The 16,244-nt window shown below is 38.2% G+C and overlaps 1 protein-coding gene across 8 annotated transcripts in view; it reads right to left on the reverse strand.

The window, feature by feature from the left end:
* Positions 1 to 353: 353 nt before the first annotated feature.
* SEC16A (SEC16 homolog A (S. cerevisiae)) overlaps positions 354 to 16,244 on the reverse strand; it is a 31,401-nt gene continuing 15,510 nt past the window's right edge. For 4 of the 8 annotated variants that reach the window (XM_010570797.1, XM_010570795.1, XM_010570792.1 and 1 more), the window contains 25 exons: positions 15,471 to 15,613; positions 14,559 to 14,620; positions 14,183 to 14,321; positions 13,669 to 13,911; positions 13,247 to 13,344; positions 12,443 to 12,524; positions 12,133 to 12,250; positions 11,779 to 11,890; positions 11,411 to 11,516; positions 10,776 to 10,916; positions 10,553 to 10,666; positions 9,700 to 9,904; positions 9,254 to 9,502; positions 8,477 to 8,565; positions 7,406 to 7,453; positions 7,059 to 7,217; positions 6,738 to 6,815; positions 6,444 to 6,500; positions 5,641 to 5,752; positions 5,170 to 5,307; positions 4,401 to 4,501; positions 3,918 to 3,992; positions 3,233 to 3,292; positions 2,271 to 2,345; positions 354 to 2,036 (listed from right to left, as the gene is read on the reverse strand). In XM_010570797.1, coding sequence (XP_010569099.1) covers positions 1,968 to 2,036; positions 2,271 to 2,345; positions 3,233 to 3,292; positions 3,918 to 3,992; positions 4,401 to 4,501; positions 5,170 to 5,307; positions 5,641 to 5,752; positions 6,444 to 6,500; positions 6,738 to 6,815; positions 7,059 to 7,217; positions 7,406 to 7,453; positions 8,477 to 8,565; positions 9,254 to 9,502; positions 9,700 to 9,904; positions 10,553 to 10,666; positions 10,776 to 10,916; positions 11,411 to 11,516; positions 11,779 to 11,890; positions 12,133 to 12,250; positions 12,443 to 12,524; positions 13,247 to 13,344; positions 13,669 to 13,911; positions 14,183 to 14,321; positions 14,559 to 14,620; positions 15,471 to 15,613 — 2,873 coding nt within the window. In that variant the 3' untranslated portion in view covers positions 354 to 1,967. The remainder of the gene's footprint in view (positions 2,037 to 2,270; positions 2,346 to 3,232; positions 3,293 to 3,917; positions 3,993 to 4,400; positions 4,502 to 5,169; positions 5,308 to 5,640; positions 5,753 to 6,443; positions 6,501 to 6,737; positions 6,816 to 7,058; positions 7,218 to 7,405; positions 7,454 to 8,476; positions 8,566 to 9,253; positions 9,503 to 9,699; positions 9,905 to 10,552; positions 10,667 to 10,775; positions 10,917 to 11,410; positions 11,517 to 11,778; positions 11,891 to 12,132; positions 12,251 to 12,442; positions 12,525 to 13,246; positions 13,345 to 13,668; positions 13,912 to 14,182; positions 14,322 to 14,558; positions 14,621 to 15,470; positions 15,614 to 16,244) is intronic. The other 4 variants (XM_010570798.1, XM_010570793.1, XM_010570796.1 and 1 more) reach the window with 3 other exon arrangements.

Genomic DNA, 16,244 nt, shown 5'->3' on the forward strand with positions numbered 1-16,244 from the left:
CGGGCGGCGGCACAGCGGCGCCCCCTGGCGGCCGGAGGAGCGCGCCGCCAGCTCCCGCCCGGGGCGGGGCCATTCTTGACGAAGGCGACATTGAATTAAGCAGTCGAAAGCAAAGCTTTTTACACTTCAGGACAATGAAAAGTTGCTTATTTTAAGTCTGCAGCTTCGATTTTGAACATTTGAATGAAGACACTTATGCACAGCCCCGAGCCTGACGCGGGCTCTGTACAGAGCAGCCCCTGGTCAGAGGCAGCGCGCTCCAGCTCCCTTTCTTTAAAGGGATTATTTCCAAACGTACGGGAGAGGTTCCTTCACCCAGCTTGCTAAAGCAATAACCACAAGAAGAAGTAAAATGTGAAAGTGCTCCAGAGCGCAAAATATTTTATTTAAGAATTTACAGTGTCAAATCTTACACTTAGGAAAGATAGCCGCTCCCAGCTCAAAGGAAGCCTTCTTAATTTAAGTTGTCTGGCAGTCTCTACTGAAAGGAGAAAATAATCAGCAGCCTGGCTGAACTAGAGGAAAGCCAAGTGTCTGACCAGCTTTCAATTATAGAAAAGTAAACCACGCTGACTGCTGCTGACCATGTCTGGAATTGAGTATGGACCATTATGCAAACGTTTCTAATCCCCCCCCAAACAGCATTTTGCTTCGGCTACTTACAAACCTTTTAGGACATAGGTAAGGCTATCGAGATCTTAGGTGGTGTTATTCAGGAAAAAAAAAGCAGCCAAAACAAAACAAAAAAACCACAATCGGGGACCAACACTGGCAACTTCACATTCACATTATTTCTACTCATGGGCAGGAATTCAAGTAAAATCAAATAGTTTGGTGGCAAGTTCTAAATAAAACATGGCCTAATGATTTAATAAATATTTAAAGTTTATTTCTCTCTTTGCAGATAATTCAGATTCTTCAGTGAATATGAATGTTGCATATCATGGTTTTCAAGACTTCCTATATTAAACCTAAAGATTTTAAAGTCCATCAGTAGAGGTCTAACCCGTCTACTTTTAGTATGTTTGAAATTCAGCTGTTAGCTATTTAAGACCTTGGTTATTTTAGTAATGGAGATTCAAGAACAGAGTATTATGCTGATTCTGGCACTCAACAGGAAAAAACTTAAAACAACTTTCAAGCTGTTACCACCTTAATTGTACAGTGCCAGCAGTTTGAGAGAAAGCAAGTAACCGTATTGCACTTAAAAGAACACTCACTCGTCAAATAGTACAGCATTGGCTATTATACAGAGAGCTTCTTTCAGACTATACAATTTGCTTTACAAGTAGTCTAAACCACAAACTACATACATACTAGGTAAGATCCAAATCAAATTAGTATTAGATTACAGTCACAGTTTTCATTCAATATAGGTCAATTTATTTGGATGAGCTGTGGCCCCCTCCCCCCTTCAAAAAACAAACCAGCATGAGGCATTTCCCAGATGAGCATCTCCGACTTCATACACTGACAAACCAAGTCCTGTTTGATAAGCATTACAATTGAGCATGGTCCTCTTAAGGCCACAGAGTGTTATGTTACAATGTGGACATGTTCTTCCCCCGCTGGGAGGGGAGCATCCTTCAGAAATAAGGAATCCCTGAAACTATGTCTTCGAAGGTCACACTAGTAGGTTTAAAATAAACTTAAGGAATAAATTGCCTATGCAATTTACAAATGTTTTTTGTAACAGACAGCAACTATTCCCTCCCTTGTGTCTATTCTTTATCACAGCAAAGCTATTTCTAGCCAGGTTTTTTAAAAGGAAAAGTTACATATATTTCATGTTTGGTAATGATTTGTGTAGATGAGGTGCAAGTAGGGAGACCCATGAAAAAAATCACCCTTCATTAAATTTCTGTCATGTCAACTGTAGCTAGTACTGATACCATGTGCCGTAAGATTGAACAGTTCTTTGAATACTCAGAACACGAGTGAGAATCCAAATACAAAGCCATTGCATTCTACTTCAATGTTGGATACTTCCTCTGTCCAATTCTTCCCAGTCTCAAACTTCCAGTGGCTGCGGGAGACTGAAAAAGGAGAACAGGAATGAAGTGTTCTGTAAAAGTGTCATACTGGACACAAAATACAAAAAATTGGCAACAAAGTTTTAATGCAAACCCCTTAACTTAAACAGGTACTAGACTGGTTTCTGCGCACATTTAACACTCTATATGCAACAGCCCAGGTTAAGCTAGTAGAACATAAAATCATGGTTTTGTTCCAACAGTTTTGTTCGAAGTGAAGATGAGGTCTTTACTCACTTGTGCAAATTGAGAAGGATTGTAGAACGGTACTGTTCCTGCTGAAGGCCCGCCTGAAGGTGGTACAGTGGCAGGCTAGAAAGTAGATAATAACTGAAGTTACAGACCTGCAGAGCTTCACTGCCTCTCAAATGTGGTTTGCTTAAGTCATACAGCGCAAATATTCACAGTAATAATGCCAACAATATGGACAGCGCAGCATATTGTAACAACTGCAGAAAGTGCTGGTACAGTTTGCATCCATATCTTTAATATTACTTGCTTAATGTAGGAATTGGCAAAACAATGTCACATGCATAAACTGTATATAGCTCTGAAAATCCAAAGCATGCAAAACCAAAACAAGACACCGGTGCGACTTCACTGAATTAGTACCTTCTGCTTTTGTTAGTAGACCTTAGGACTTGCCCCCAAATAAACATTCTATGTCAAGGTTTGCTTTACTAAGAAATATCAGAAAGAGTTTTTGTCACCCCTTTATGGTGACCCCAGAGTACTGGAACTTACAGCAGAGATGAAGCATTCCTTTAATTCCTACAGGGGCTTTTGCACATGAAACAGGCAACGGTATTATTACCTATTTGAGACTGGCAGTAGCAGAATGACAAAGTTTTGGTTTTAGGAGTTCGTTTTGTTTTGTTTGTTTGTTTAAAATCAACTGACTTCTTTGGTATCCCAGGAAAGAGCTGATCAAAATTATTAAGTGACTCTCTTAGGAACATGAACATAAACAAAAAGCATGCCTGGATTACATGCATTCTCACAAATACAAAAAACTCTGAAGACCCTGTTTGAGTGTTAAAAGGAACACTACATCATTAGTTACTTTTAATGTTATTTCTGTGAAATGAGAAGAGGGGAAAATGACTAGGAGTAGCATTAGTAAGTATTTGAGCAAATGCAAAATAAAGAGGGGAAAAGTAAATAAGTTAACATAAATGAGAATGGCCAGCCACATGTACCTGATTAAAATGCTGGCTTACTTCACGCGATAATGAACTCATTGAACTAGAGCGCGAAAGCTACAAAACAGCAAGAACACACAAATACAAAAAAACACAAATAAAAAAGTCGTCATGCATGTCACTGCCCCAAGCTTTCAGTTGTTTTATTTAATTTTAAAAGTCTCACTGCCAAAGGTTAAACCAACTTCAAGTTAAAAAAAAAAAATGTAAAGCCAGAAGTTAGTTTAAATCAAAAGGACTTCTTAAAGCACAAAATTATGTAGATATAGAAAACATTTAGTAGGAACAAAGGTAATGTTACTCTGCCTGGCACATAGCAATCTGTTCTCCTTGTTGTGTCTTGCACTTAATATTAGTGAAATTATATGCATGCACGGAGGCAAGAAGAGATCCTCAAACTGCTATTGACATTTAACTCTGAAAAAGCTTTATAAAAGTCTCCTCATATAGAAAAAGGAGATCACACCACAGAATACAGGACATGGAGACTGAACTTCTTGTATGGGCTTAGAGGTCTTTTCTGTACAATTTTGGAGGCAGTCATATGATTCCATCTTGGCTAGTCATCAGCAACTGAGTCAGTTACTTGTTGATTTAGATGGCCCATGTTACGTCCACTACAAATTAATGGTTAAAATGTGCTGCAAAAGTCATTAGCTAACTACTTTGAATCAAGCCTTACCTCGCCTGATTGGGAGCCATCAGGGTTAGAAACAGGAAGTCCAGATCCAGGAGGAAGGATTGCAGGGTTTAAATACTAAAGAAAAAAAAAATGCACTTTTGTTTATCTTTGTTACTATGAAGCTATTTCCCATTTCTGTTGCATTGATCCCACTGAACCAAAACAATGTTACAATACATCAAAGCCAGGTGAAATACGCAGCATATGGCTATTCTTATGTTCTTGGTCCCTTTCCTGACACATACTGCACCCATAGAACCTGCAGCCCTGCCAAATTAGGAAATGCAACTTTTCATGGGCTTCCCGCTCCATTTTCACTTGCATTTTCCTTCTCCAGTTCTTGAACTAAAATGTTATACACAAACATAATCCCTACAACAACATGCTTTGTACATACTGTGGCTATGAAACTACTATTTAGAATCATGAAGATTTTTTTAATCGGAAGTTTGAATTATATATACACAAGACACTCTAACTCACCTCTGGTTCAACAGCTGCAGCAGGATCTGTGTTGGTTTGATTTGCAGCTGGTGTGTGCTCTGCTGCTCCACTCCCTTCCATTGGCTGGGGTTCCCCTGGAACTACGAACAAAATGGCATTTAGCCAAACACACCATACTAGGGTGTTTGACTTCACAGAATGAGAAGCAGGGACATCAACAGAACTGAATTTCTACAATACCAATCTTCTCCCAGGAAAAAGGTAATTTAAAGAAGGCAGTGTCAGTGTCTCTAGATGCTACCGTCTTGTTACATGTCTGCAAGCAGGAGATGCCTACAATTGATACAGATAACCTTGGTGCAACATAGCATGTAGTGAAAGCAGAGGAAAAAAAAAAAAAACCCCTCTCCCTTTCTTTTGCCAAATAGCAATCCTGGACTAGGAACAGGTGTCAGAAGCATGAGATACTGAGTAACGCAGCAATATTACACAGTTCAAATGTTCAATGCTATTTGGATGGCCTAGCCACTCTGCAACAGGGGGAGGAAAAAAAAAAAGGCAAAAAAAAAAAAAAAAAGAGAAACCCTTTGTTTGCAGCATGCAGAACTGGGCTTTACTAACCCATTTGTTTTACTGCAGTTACCAGACTGATTCTACTTTTAAAACAAACTGGAGTTAATGAGACTGAACATTCTTAAATGTTCATTAAAGGCGATATAATAGACACACTGTCAAAAGTGACTTAGATAACCACACAACCATAAATAACCATATAACCACCTTACAATTTTATCCACTCATGACACACCTGAGTTTGGAACAAATACATTTGCAGGAATTGGCATTGGTGCCAAGGGGGCAAATAGGTCTGATGGTGCAGGAAGAGCACCACTTGACTTGGTTCCACCTGGATTCAGGACATCAACATAACGGGCTCTGCTTCCAGCTAAAACAGAAAAATCCAGAAAAAAAAGAAATAAGCCTTGTGTTAGTCATCCTCATGTCTATTTTGAACAGTCTGCCAGTTAAGCCATCTTTCAGAACCAGAAAATAATGCTCCAGGAATACAAACAACAATACCCAACCATGATACAGTTGTGACAGCAATTACAGTGCAGAAGCTAGACACAAGCAAAGCCAGCAATAGCCAGAGCTCCATATCATTGAGTTGCCAACTGTTCCCAGACAACTCCAGAAAAGCCAAGACTTCTCCCTTCACATTTTATGCAAGAGAAAATCTGAAGTCCTCCATACTTCAAGCATCAATGTTGTCCATTACCTGCTCTTCTGGAGAACATGTTGACAGGGGCATTAGGTGGGCCTCCAGGCCCAGGTGGAACAGTCTGAGGAACTTTAGGAAATCCTGTCGGAGGTGGTGGTGGAGGCTTACTCTGCAGGGAGAAAAAAAAAAAATCAACCACATCATTGACTGAGTTTTAAACCAAGTGTCCACCTGACTTCTCCTTTTCCTTACCTATTCCAGAGCACATAAAATTCGGTATACAGACATACATCTTGTAGTGCAGACAAATATTCCTCATCTTCCATGTGATAACTAATGTCAAGACATTTCTACAGCCCATCTATGCTCACTCTAAAAGGAAACATTTACAACAGTGGTCCTTATCATTTGTTTGTGTTTTGAGACAGATCCTTGAATGACAAGGATGGACAGGATGTGTGATTTTCTTTGCTATACAATGCATTACATTTTCAAAACTATAGACTTTTCCTACCTTTTTCTCAAAATATTCTGTTTGCAGGAAATCAATTAACAAGCGATTGTCTAGGTGATGCCAACCTCTATGAAGAGATACACTGGACTATATTTAGAGCAAATTTCTTTGTAAATTCAATTGCAACTACTGGATCCACACCAGCAACTAAAGATACAAATGGTTCCATAAGGATGTAGGCTATAAGAACATGTAACCTGCTTATTAGTTTCAAGATGTTGCACATTTTAATTCAAATTCAGTAAAAGGCAGCTCTTAAGAGCCAATAACAGATTAAAGAAAATTGTGTGGCAGTACAGATTTCAGTTTTCCACTTAGAGAAATAATGAGTACTCAAGATTTTTACCTCTTCTTCTGGTTCATCCAGATTAACCCAGCGTTGTTTCTGTTCATCCCAAACAATCTACAAAAAAAATCACAGTCAAAGATTAGGAGTTCAAAACAAAGCTGTTAAGCCAAAAAAACCCCCCAAAACCACATAAATTTTTTTTTTTTTTGAAAGCCAGTCTTGGAATAAGCATAATCTTGAAAAGTTTTACACACATTTGTTTACTTGTCAAAACAACGTTCACCTGTCATCCAGGAAAACATTTTGAACAAATTAAAATGTATAAAGGTTTTTGTGATTTAGCAGCCTTACTGATTTGTTCTTGTCATCTGGAAGGTGAGCTTCATTCTTTCCTTTTCCCATCAGCCAGCGAAACCAGTTTGCACCAGTCTAAAAATAAATTCATCTATTCAGTTAATTCTCTCAATACTGTCTTTACGGGCAGATTAAAAGAAACTTTCATGCAACAATTCATTTTCTGTTAGGGAGTTCAACTGTGAGCCTAGAGTCACACCTAATAAATAGAAAGAAACAGTTTAGACAGGACCTCTTAAGTCAGTACCCTGGATCAGGAGTTACCACATATACTAACAAATCTCCTCCAGCTATAGCTACCTTTCTTAGAAAATTTACCTTTCTAGGTGCTGGCTCCTTTTTTATTTCTTTTTTAGTTTCTTTCCCTACAGGAACAGAAGGAGAAGGAGAGGGCTGTTTTGCTGCAGAGTTGGATCTCTCTCGTCCCACAGAATGAGCAGAGGACTCTGAAGTTGTTCGGGATCTTCGCCCATAGCCCTGTATTACAAATATACAGAGAAGTACAAAGTTGTCACTGCTGGAGTGATGGATTACATTTCATCTTGCTAAACAAATTCCTTCTTTAAAAAGTTAGTAATAGGAAGAGATACAAAAGCACATTAAAAAAAAAAAACCATAAATAAGAATGAAGATTTAGTGAAAGAAACAGCCTGCTTGTGGCATACCATATGTGCTGAAGACTGAGATGCAGATCTGGATCTTCGTCCTGGTGCCTGGTTAGATATAAAGCCAGGACATGCATAATAAGCAAGCAGCTAAATATCTGACACAACATTCACTTTTATCAAGAATTCCCGCACAATTAAAGATATTCAAGCTGGTTATTTGGGTACTTCTATCTCCTCTGACATATAGGAGGTGCAGAAAAAGAACTGAAGTCTGGCCAAGTAATTGCACTACCATGTCACTGGTCCATTAAGAAGAGTTAAATCAGGGCACTGTTGTGCAGGCTAACCAGCCCACAAGAGGAAAGATATAAACATGCTGCACCAGGGAGTGGTTGCTGCATTTGTTTTCCCCTCCAACATCAGGTTGTTCTTCCAATGCTTGTACAGCAACTCAAGCATAAAAAAAAAAAATCTTCACTGTTTCTTCTGTAAGTATGGTTAATTTCTAGTTAAAAAGTCTCCTCATCCTTTATCAGTTGCCAAATGTATCCCTATTAAAAATGTTTATATTAATTCTTTCAAACAATTGTCATTTCAGGAGACTAACTTCCAAGGACATACGAACTTCAGTGATATTTAAACAGTGAAAATACTATATATTTAAAAAAGAGGTTTGGAATTTTGATAAACACCTTCCACATTTCCAGTCATGACCAAGTGGTAGCCAATACTGTGCTTTTAAAACCCAGTCACAGAACTGTTCTTTAGGGCCTGCTTGCCTCACTTGCTGATGTATGCTACAAGTTCTTCTGGCTATGAAGAATCATTCTGGGAGGTAGGAGAGGAAGACAGGGCAGAGAAATATAAATTAAACTATTCAGACAAGAGCCTGATATCCCCTTTCCCCCTTTAAAAAAAAAAATACTATTTTTATAGAAGAAAATTATGGCTAGAGTTTTTCTACTAGTTCTTCATTATTTATTCTCCTGAAGGGGAAGGACAGTGGGAAAGAAAAACTAATCTTCAAGTCTTGCTGAAGAGCAAGACAGAGCCCCAATATACTCTTCTGTTTGCAAAGATCTGCAATGCAGCTGACCCTTGCTGAAGAGATGTATGAAATAAAGATACCATGCTAGCCATTCTGCCATAGAAATCCTCCTCTCTCTGTTCAGGGAAAGAATTTTGTGAAGGAGACTCCGGGGCAATTCTCTGCATTCCTTAAAAAACAAATGAGATTATGTTAGCGAGGACACAATAACAACAACAACAAAAGCCTCCAAACCTCACAATACCACTTTTAAGGCAAAAGTTTTCACTAGTTATGAACTTGGTGCTAGAAAGAATTTGGTCTTTTAAAAAAATGTGAACTGCAGTTGCTGAGAATTTTTTTCTTCTTCTCCTGCATGGGTACTATGTTTGTTGTAAACACAGGTCAGAGCAGGCTGAGGGATGCAACCATCAGTGTGGGGCACTTTTAAGGTTCTTCATATCTCTAACACAGCTCTGCCAAACCTGTGTATGCCTGCCTTCATACATGTCAGGTTCTGCTGTCACAGAACTAAAACTTAACAGGGTCCTAGAAGCTGACGTACAGAGGCAGAAATCCCTGAGGCTCCAATCACAGACCTTGCAAACAGAACTGCCAATCCCAGTGCAGTCAGTGATTACCTGTTAGGGTCTAAATCATAATCTGCTGAGTCTGACCTCTCTTTCAAACTAAGCCAAATAAGCAGGATGAATACTATAACTTTCTACAGATGTTTCTGTACCATTACATGGTGTTTTTAAATTTCATTACCCAAGACTTGACTTGCTATTTTCTAAATATTGAGATATTTTGCATTATTCCCCAAAATACTTCACTGCCCTTATAAGGAAGGAAAGTTGTTTACTAAGATCCCAGACCTGTTTCCAGGTTTGCCTGCTCTTCTGACCGTGGTTCCATTTCTTGTGGTGGCCCTCCTGGTGGTACTGCTGACCCTAAATACAGTGGTGATGGTTCAGTTCCATACGGATTTGAAAATCCTGGAGGTGCAAAGCCAGGTCCTGGACCAATAGGCTGGGAAGCCACTGAGTAGAAAGGGACACTTCGGACAGCTTCCTGGTCACCAGGAGGAATCACAGCAGCTGACCCATCAAGGACAGCCTGAGGTACTGCAGCACACACAGAAAAAGTTAAGAGTTATAACTAAACAGAAATTCCGGTGCATAAACCTTTTACCCTATGAATAAATGATACAATGCAAAAGTGAAATCTCACTGTTTCTACCACCCTCTTAATTGGTTTCTTATACCAGAAACCTGAAACATTTATTTTCTCTCTGTCACAAAGAAGGATATGAAACACTAACCTGAAGGCATCAGCTGCACACTTTGCATCTGTTGAGCCATACTGGGTAATAAGGACGCTAACAATGCATTTTCAGCACCTGGACCCATGTCACGACCAACTCCTGCTCCATCACATTGACTAGCATGGTCTAATTCAGAGCTTGGTGTACTACATGCATATGGTGGTGGGGTGGATCTGTCTGTGTTATAAGCTATTGCACCCTCCTGCACAAAAAAGCAAGATCTTATTAACTGTACCAGACATTAAGTTCATAACCAAGGGAACATATAGCAAAGGAAATCTCAAGAGTGAAAACAGCACACAGGTTTTTTTAGTGATTAGTCAAAAAAAGAGTTGTCAGCCATTTGCAGGCCAAGTTCAACCAAATAATTTAAAGGGGTTTTTTTGGCTTTTTGTTTGTTTGGTTTTTTAAATGGAAGCTTAGCTAATTAGCCCAAGGTTCAAATTTCTAAGAGATCTCTTTAAATAAATAGTAGTTATTTCAACTCTGTTACAATCTAGCTACACTAATTCATACATAACTTCTTTTTTCTGGCAAGCAGATTCCCTGCTTACAGCAGGAGTTATTGCAACCTAATGAGCCTTGCAATTCTCCTTGCATTATGGTACTAAGAAAAGCCTGTCTCATATAGTGTACACCACCCTTTAACTATTCTGTATTGAATCTTAGGGCACTAGTGTGGTAAATCCACTTGGTTTAAATCATAACACTTGCACTTTACAACATGAATATATCATAAGGTCACTTCATACATTTCTGTAATTAGCAGTATAAAAAAAAATATTTAAAAAACTGGATTTACACTAATCCTTAAAAGAGAACACTTCATGTTGAAAAGTACACTCTGTACCTTGATCTGTCCATCCACATGTCGAAGCGTTACTAACCATGAAGGTTCAATAAAAGATTCCTGTTCTGGTTTTTCTTTTATCTGTGGGTCAAACAGGCGTAGTTGTGATGACATCTAGAGAAAGAAATCATTGTAAAGTTTACTAGCCAACAAAAGGCAACTTCAGCCACAGCTTACCACCTACAATATCAAGCCACAAATACTTAATTCTTCCTTATGTTACCTGGATTAGTTGGCCAATAAGTACAGGTGAATAGTAATGTGGATCTTTAAGGACAGTTCTGGAAATCACTTCACAATAATGGAAAGCCTGAGCAGCGAGTCCCATTTCAGCTAGTCGGCAAGCATAGATGAATTTGAAAACCTAAGGAATGCAAGCAGGTCAAATAAACCAAGTGATCAGAACATTCTTAGAATTATCAAATGAAAGTCAGTCTGTCATTTCAGTTGAAAGCTCAGATATCCCATTATCACCTCTATACTAGGCAGGGAAAAAAAATGAGGGGAAAAGCATTCAATTATCCTCTTCCACCCAACATATCCAATGGAAGTTATCTATTTGTCTACAGCTAGTGCCAACACATTCTGCTGGATTTTTCTTTTGGAATATAGTTACAATAACAACGAAATTTAAAATACAGAAGTTCAGAACGCACAGATGAAAAAATGGAAAAAGGACATTTAAGTGACATCAGGAAAAAAGCTATCTTGCACTATGTTATCCACGAATATTTCCTGTTACATTGGATAAAACATTTGCTGTGCTGAATACAAACACGAGACATTAAAACCTCACACAAAACCTGCAAAAAAAACCCCCCAAATAAAAAAAAAAAACCCAAACAAACAGTTCTTCACCTGGAAATTGGGCAAGCAGCCAGGCTGAGTTCCTAGTGACTGTGCATATTCATAGGCTTCTGTTCTTTGAATGGCTTCATTGGTAGCAAACTTAAAAAATGGCAAGCTATTCAGGAATGGGAGAGCAAAAATACTATTTAACATTGAGATTATATGCTGACAATAAATAGAGACAATCAGAAATGAAGTCTGAAACATAGCTCTATTAGACACACAATACCAATAACTTCTACTCCTCAAACAAGGACAGGGCATCAAATAGTTATCTCAAAAACCAGCTGTGACTAGTGATGATAAGGGGAGCAGTGCAACTCAGTCTCTGAAGCCACTAAGCTTTCGATTTTGCATTAAAAAAAAAAAAGCCAAACCTATGATTTGATCCAATTAGGACAAGCTTTGTTGTCTTCCTTGTGTAAACTCCAAAACCAACTTGGGCCATAAGGTAGCAAAAATGAGCAGCATCCAGCAGGCCTTTAGAAGCTGTAGAGAAATAAGTGACAGAACTCAGGATACTTCCTCTCAGTGGCACATTGTAATTCAGTGTCCCGTATTGTTTTGGCTTTGCTTGCAAATACCTTCACAATAGAGACACACCCATATAAAACTGTTCCACTTTACATTTTACACAGTAATTGCTTGTTTTCAAAAAAATAAGCTGAGTAATTAAAACTTTCAGAAAGCTTTTCCTTCAGTCATCACCCTGTTCATTCCCCAAAAGTTACCAAGAGTGTCTCCCATGGTAGCAATGGTCCTGGATTCCAAGTCCACATTATTCGTCAAGTTCGATAACACCATTGCTAGATGAGGCCTCCAATCTCCCCATTTCTCATCTCCACAGCACTAAAATTAGAAGAATTACTTAGTCAAATCAGTGACTGGAGCTCTACATGGGTAAGTGTTTCAACCTAAAAAGGACTAAAACAACTTATCTGACAATTCTACAAAAAGCACATGGAAAGATTACTGTCGCGAACTATGCTACTCACTGCGGTACCTCTTCAGTCTCAACTGCAGCTCACACTTGAATCTTACCGTGGATGCAGCTGGCATCCTTCCAGACATGAGCTGGTAAACAGTCTGCAGAGGGTCATTAATTGGAAGACTGTTGGCGAACCTGCAGGGAGTTATACAGAAAAACAAAACACAAATATAAGGTAAGCACAGTTAAAACGTACACGAACACTCAGTGGCAGTTAATCTAGCTTAGTTTAAGAGAAGGAAGTGCTGTTTGAAAATACTACACTGAATAAGCAATTGCCCAGTAGATAATGTTCAAAAGCAAAACATTACTAGTTAACTGGATCTGCCACTCTGACAGAGGTCAGTCCAAGCTAGGAAAAATCTCAGGATTCTCTCCCCCTGCCAGCTGACTAGACTTAGTACATGATTTCACAAGCTCAGGAAGCTGAAAGAAAGTTTTTCTGTCTACAGACAAAGCAAGCACAAACACATCTTGCTTCTTTCAGGCAAGGAGAATGAAGGGTACAACAGAATTACTCGGCTTTAACAAAGTTGTCAGTTGGGGTTTTGCACAGTTTTTTCAAAGCCTGACTAACAGCACCTGTTAAGCAAGCCCATAGACGGCACTGTTCAAATACCCCTTAAATGGAACAAGTGGCATAGAATAATTTCTGAGATTTAAGGTCATGGCCAGAAGGCCCCAGAATAAAAAGTAACAGATGACAACTGAATATACAGGTAAAATTAAAGCTTAATTCTTGCATGAGCTACTAAGGATAACTCATGATTTTGACATTAAGATTTCTGAGGACCAAGTCTCTCCCTCATTAACAGGATAGGCAGTCATATTGTATTAATCAACAAGCAAAACAGTACCTGGTCATAACTCTTGCATGTGTTCTGCTGTCCATTTTGCTGGCAAGTAGCAGAGCATGACCCCATAAACCATGCTTCATGGCAGACTCCAAAGCATCCTAATTAATGCAGAAATTAGTTTCCTGGGAATAGCTTAACATACTACACAGATAAACAATGATTGTTTTACAATAGTACTTTGTGACTGAATTAAAAAAGTGTTTGTTTAGATCAAATGCTAACACACGAATATAATTTTGGTTTATATTATAAACTGTAGGGCATAACATTTTTCCATATCAGTGTAGTGCAGTGCCATGAAATATAGGCACTGGAAGTTGCAAAAATGATTTTAACTGGTGCCTAGAGCTTTAAGATTTGTGAAAAATAAGTAAACAAAATAAGGCACATGCAGTATTTGGACTAACAGCACAAGCATTCACCTTCTTGCGGCCATAAAGCAGCAACTCTCTGAATCTCTCTGTCTCTTTCTCAAGACTGTCAATTGTGGTTATAAGACTATCAGTAAGAAATGAGAGCTGGGCTTCACCAGACTCCTCTTCCACTTGTTCCAAAGCCTCATTAGTGAAATCAATCAAATTTGCCTCATTAGGGGACTTCCCAGGAAGCCACACTGTTTTATGATCTCGGAGCAAAAGTTCAGCCAGGTCTGTTCCCACAACAGTCTATACAAGTAGAGAGAGAAAAAAAAAAAGTAAAAAAAAAAAAAAAATCTGTTATTTCAACATTGTCTTAATTTTATTTGTCACTTCAACAACAATGTGTGAGTATCAGCACCTCTGAGCACCTGAGGACAAGTGACCAGTTTGCCCGTTCCATCTATCTGTGAATTATTCCAAGATAAGTCACTATACACATATTACTGTCTTTTACATTAATATCATTTTGTGTATAAATTATTTTAGGACAGATAAAAATTCAAGCAGTGAGACATACCCCATTCTGCCTGCATAACAGTACAATAAAGTCCCAAAGCAGACTTGCAGATTCTTTGTCAATTAAATTTTCATTCTTAAAGCACTGCGTAGCTTTATTTTGTGCAAAATTAATAACATCCACTTTATGGGTGTCATCCCTGAAAAAAGAAGGAAAAAAGAATAAAAAAGCTTTTAATGAGACAAATGTAAACATTCAGATCATTATTGTCATTAGTAAGAGGAACAAATTTAAAGCTCATATATTACTTAAGCAGGTGAAAAGCCACAAATATTTTAAGTCAGTTTAAATCCTGTAATTTGCAGACAATTAAAAGTTCGATGAAGAAATAAATTCTGAAGGCATTAAAGTTATTCTGAAATCTGTAAGAACATACTTAGCAAGAGGACCAGGAAATGCTCTCATCTCTTCTTGCTCTGGAGAATGTTGTAACATAGTCTAAAACACAAATATAAACCATAAGAAATTCTTATAACTATGAATTTTGCTTTTTAACAATAAAAACCCCAGACCTGAACATAACCTGTAATCAAGCTTACTGCTCTTGAACAAAACACATATGGTGACTTGCAACCTGCAAAGGATAATAAATGATGAAATCTACTTTACAATGGAAGTCATTCTGTAGCAAAATATAAAAATCTTCCTCACATCTCCTTAATCATAGAACAGAAACACAGATTCATTTAGGTTGGAAAAGACCTTTATGATCGAGTCCAACCGTAAACCTAATATTGCCAAGTCCAATAATTGTCCTGATGCTGTTCTAGTACTTGTGTACAATTCTACTCCCTTCTAGTGATATTTTACCAATGAACTCTACCCTGTTCTTCCAGCCTGTCCTTCCATATATTTTACATGACTTGAGTATTGCATATTTTTGTAGCGGCTCAAGAAGAATGAAAATATACCCATGATATTTAATCCCCAAATAACATGCAGTCCTTAGCCCTGCAGAGAATGTACGAGGACAATGTTGTCTCTATGAACAGCAATACATTAGAAATAAACCAACACAACTCCAGCCTTTCTAGGATGTAAGGATTTTCTTTACCTGAACAAAATTATAGGGAGCTGGATGATCCCATCATGACCACATCATCTCTCAGAGGAAAAGAATTTTTTAAGTTACTGTTTTACTTACGATTACAGCCCAATCAGACAAATATAAAGATACATGTGTTAACATAGAAAAAAAAGTCAGGAAGCTATAGATCCAAGTTCCCTACTTCCCTTCCAAAAGAAAGGCCTGTATTCCACCACCTCCCTTTCTTCTTTTAAACTTTACCTCCATACTGTGTATTTCAACCAGAGCTGGCTGTCCTTCTGAAGGCAGGTTTGGCAGCACTTTTATTAAGAAGCCCCCAGGACCAAACCTAGCACAGATATGAGGCACTGAAAATTTCTCTGGTGTTGAGGGCCTTAAAGGTGCTGAAATGGGAAGAAGAGATAAAATAAGAACAAGTAACCTGCCTTGCAAGTAAGTAAACTTGCTGATGTATTTATCCAATTCAGTAATCCTGCAGTACTAGTGGAAAAAGCCCTGCCATTCAATTTGGCCATACTTTACAAGCAACAATTAATCAGTTCCATTATAGTCCCAAAGATCTTCTGAAGATTTGCAACAAGAACAAAAATAGACTATAGAACTTTAAAATCCACTTATTTTTTCAGTGCAGGGGCTTTGATTGTTTGTATCAGACACATTTCTGTGACCTTTGTACAAATATGTAATGCATCTTCAAAGAGCTAATGATATACTTCAACATACTCTGGAAAAGCTCTTCCAGAGAAATAGTGTTTTGTTCCACACCAAAAGGGTAAGAAAAAAATATGAAAAAAATCTGAAGTTTAAGTTAAACTTCAATCATTCCCCATGAAGCACAAGCAGTGTAGTTAAAAATCTATCTAAAAAGACATTTACAAATGGAAGTATGCAGTATTTAATACCAAACACTGCCTAGCTACTACTGTTCTGTGATATACTCAGGTTTCAGCAAGCAAGTTATCCTTACACTGAAAAGGAAACAAAACTTTGTTCATGTGTACGTACACTGTAAAA

Source organism: Haliaeetus leucocephalus, unplaced genomic scaffold (assembly GCF_000737465.1).
Source record: "Haliaeetus leucocephalus isolate CR32 unplaced genomic scaffold, Haliaeetus_leucocephalus-4.0 Scaffold306, whole genome shotgun sequence".
NCBI lineage: Eukaryota > Metazoa > Chordata > Aves > Accipitriformes > Accipitridae > Haliaeetus > Haliaeetus leucocephalus.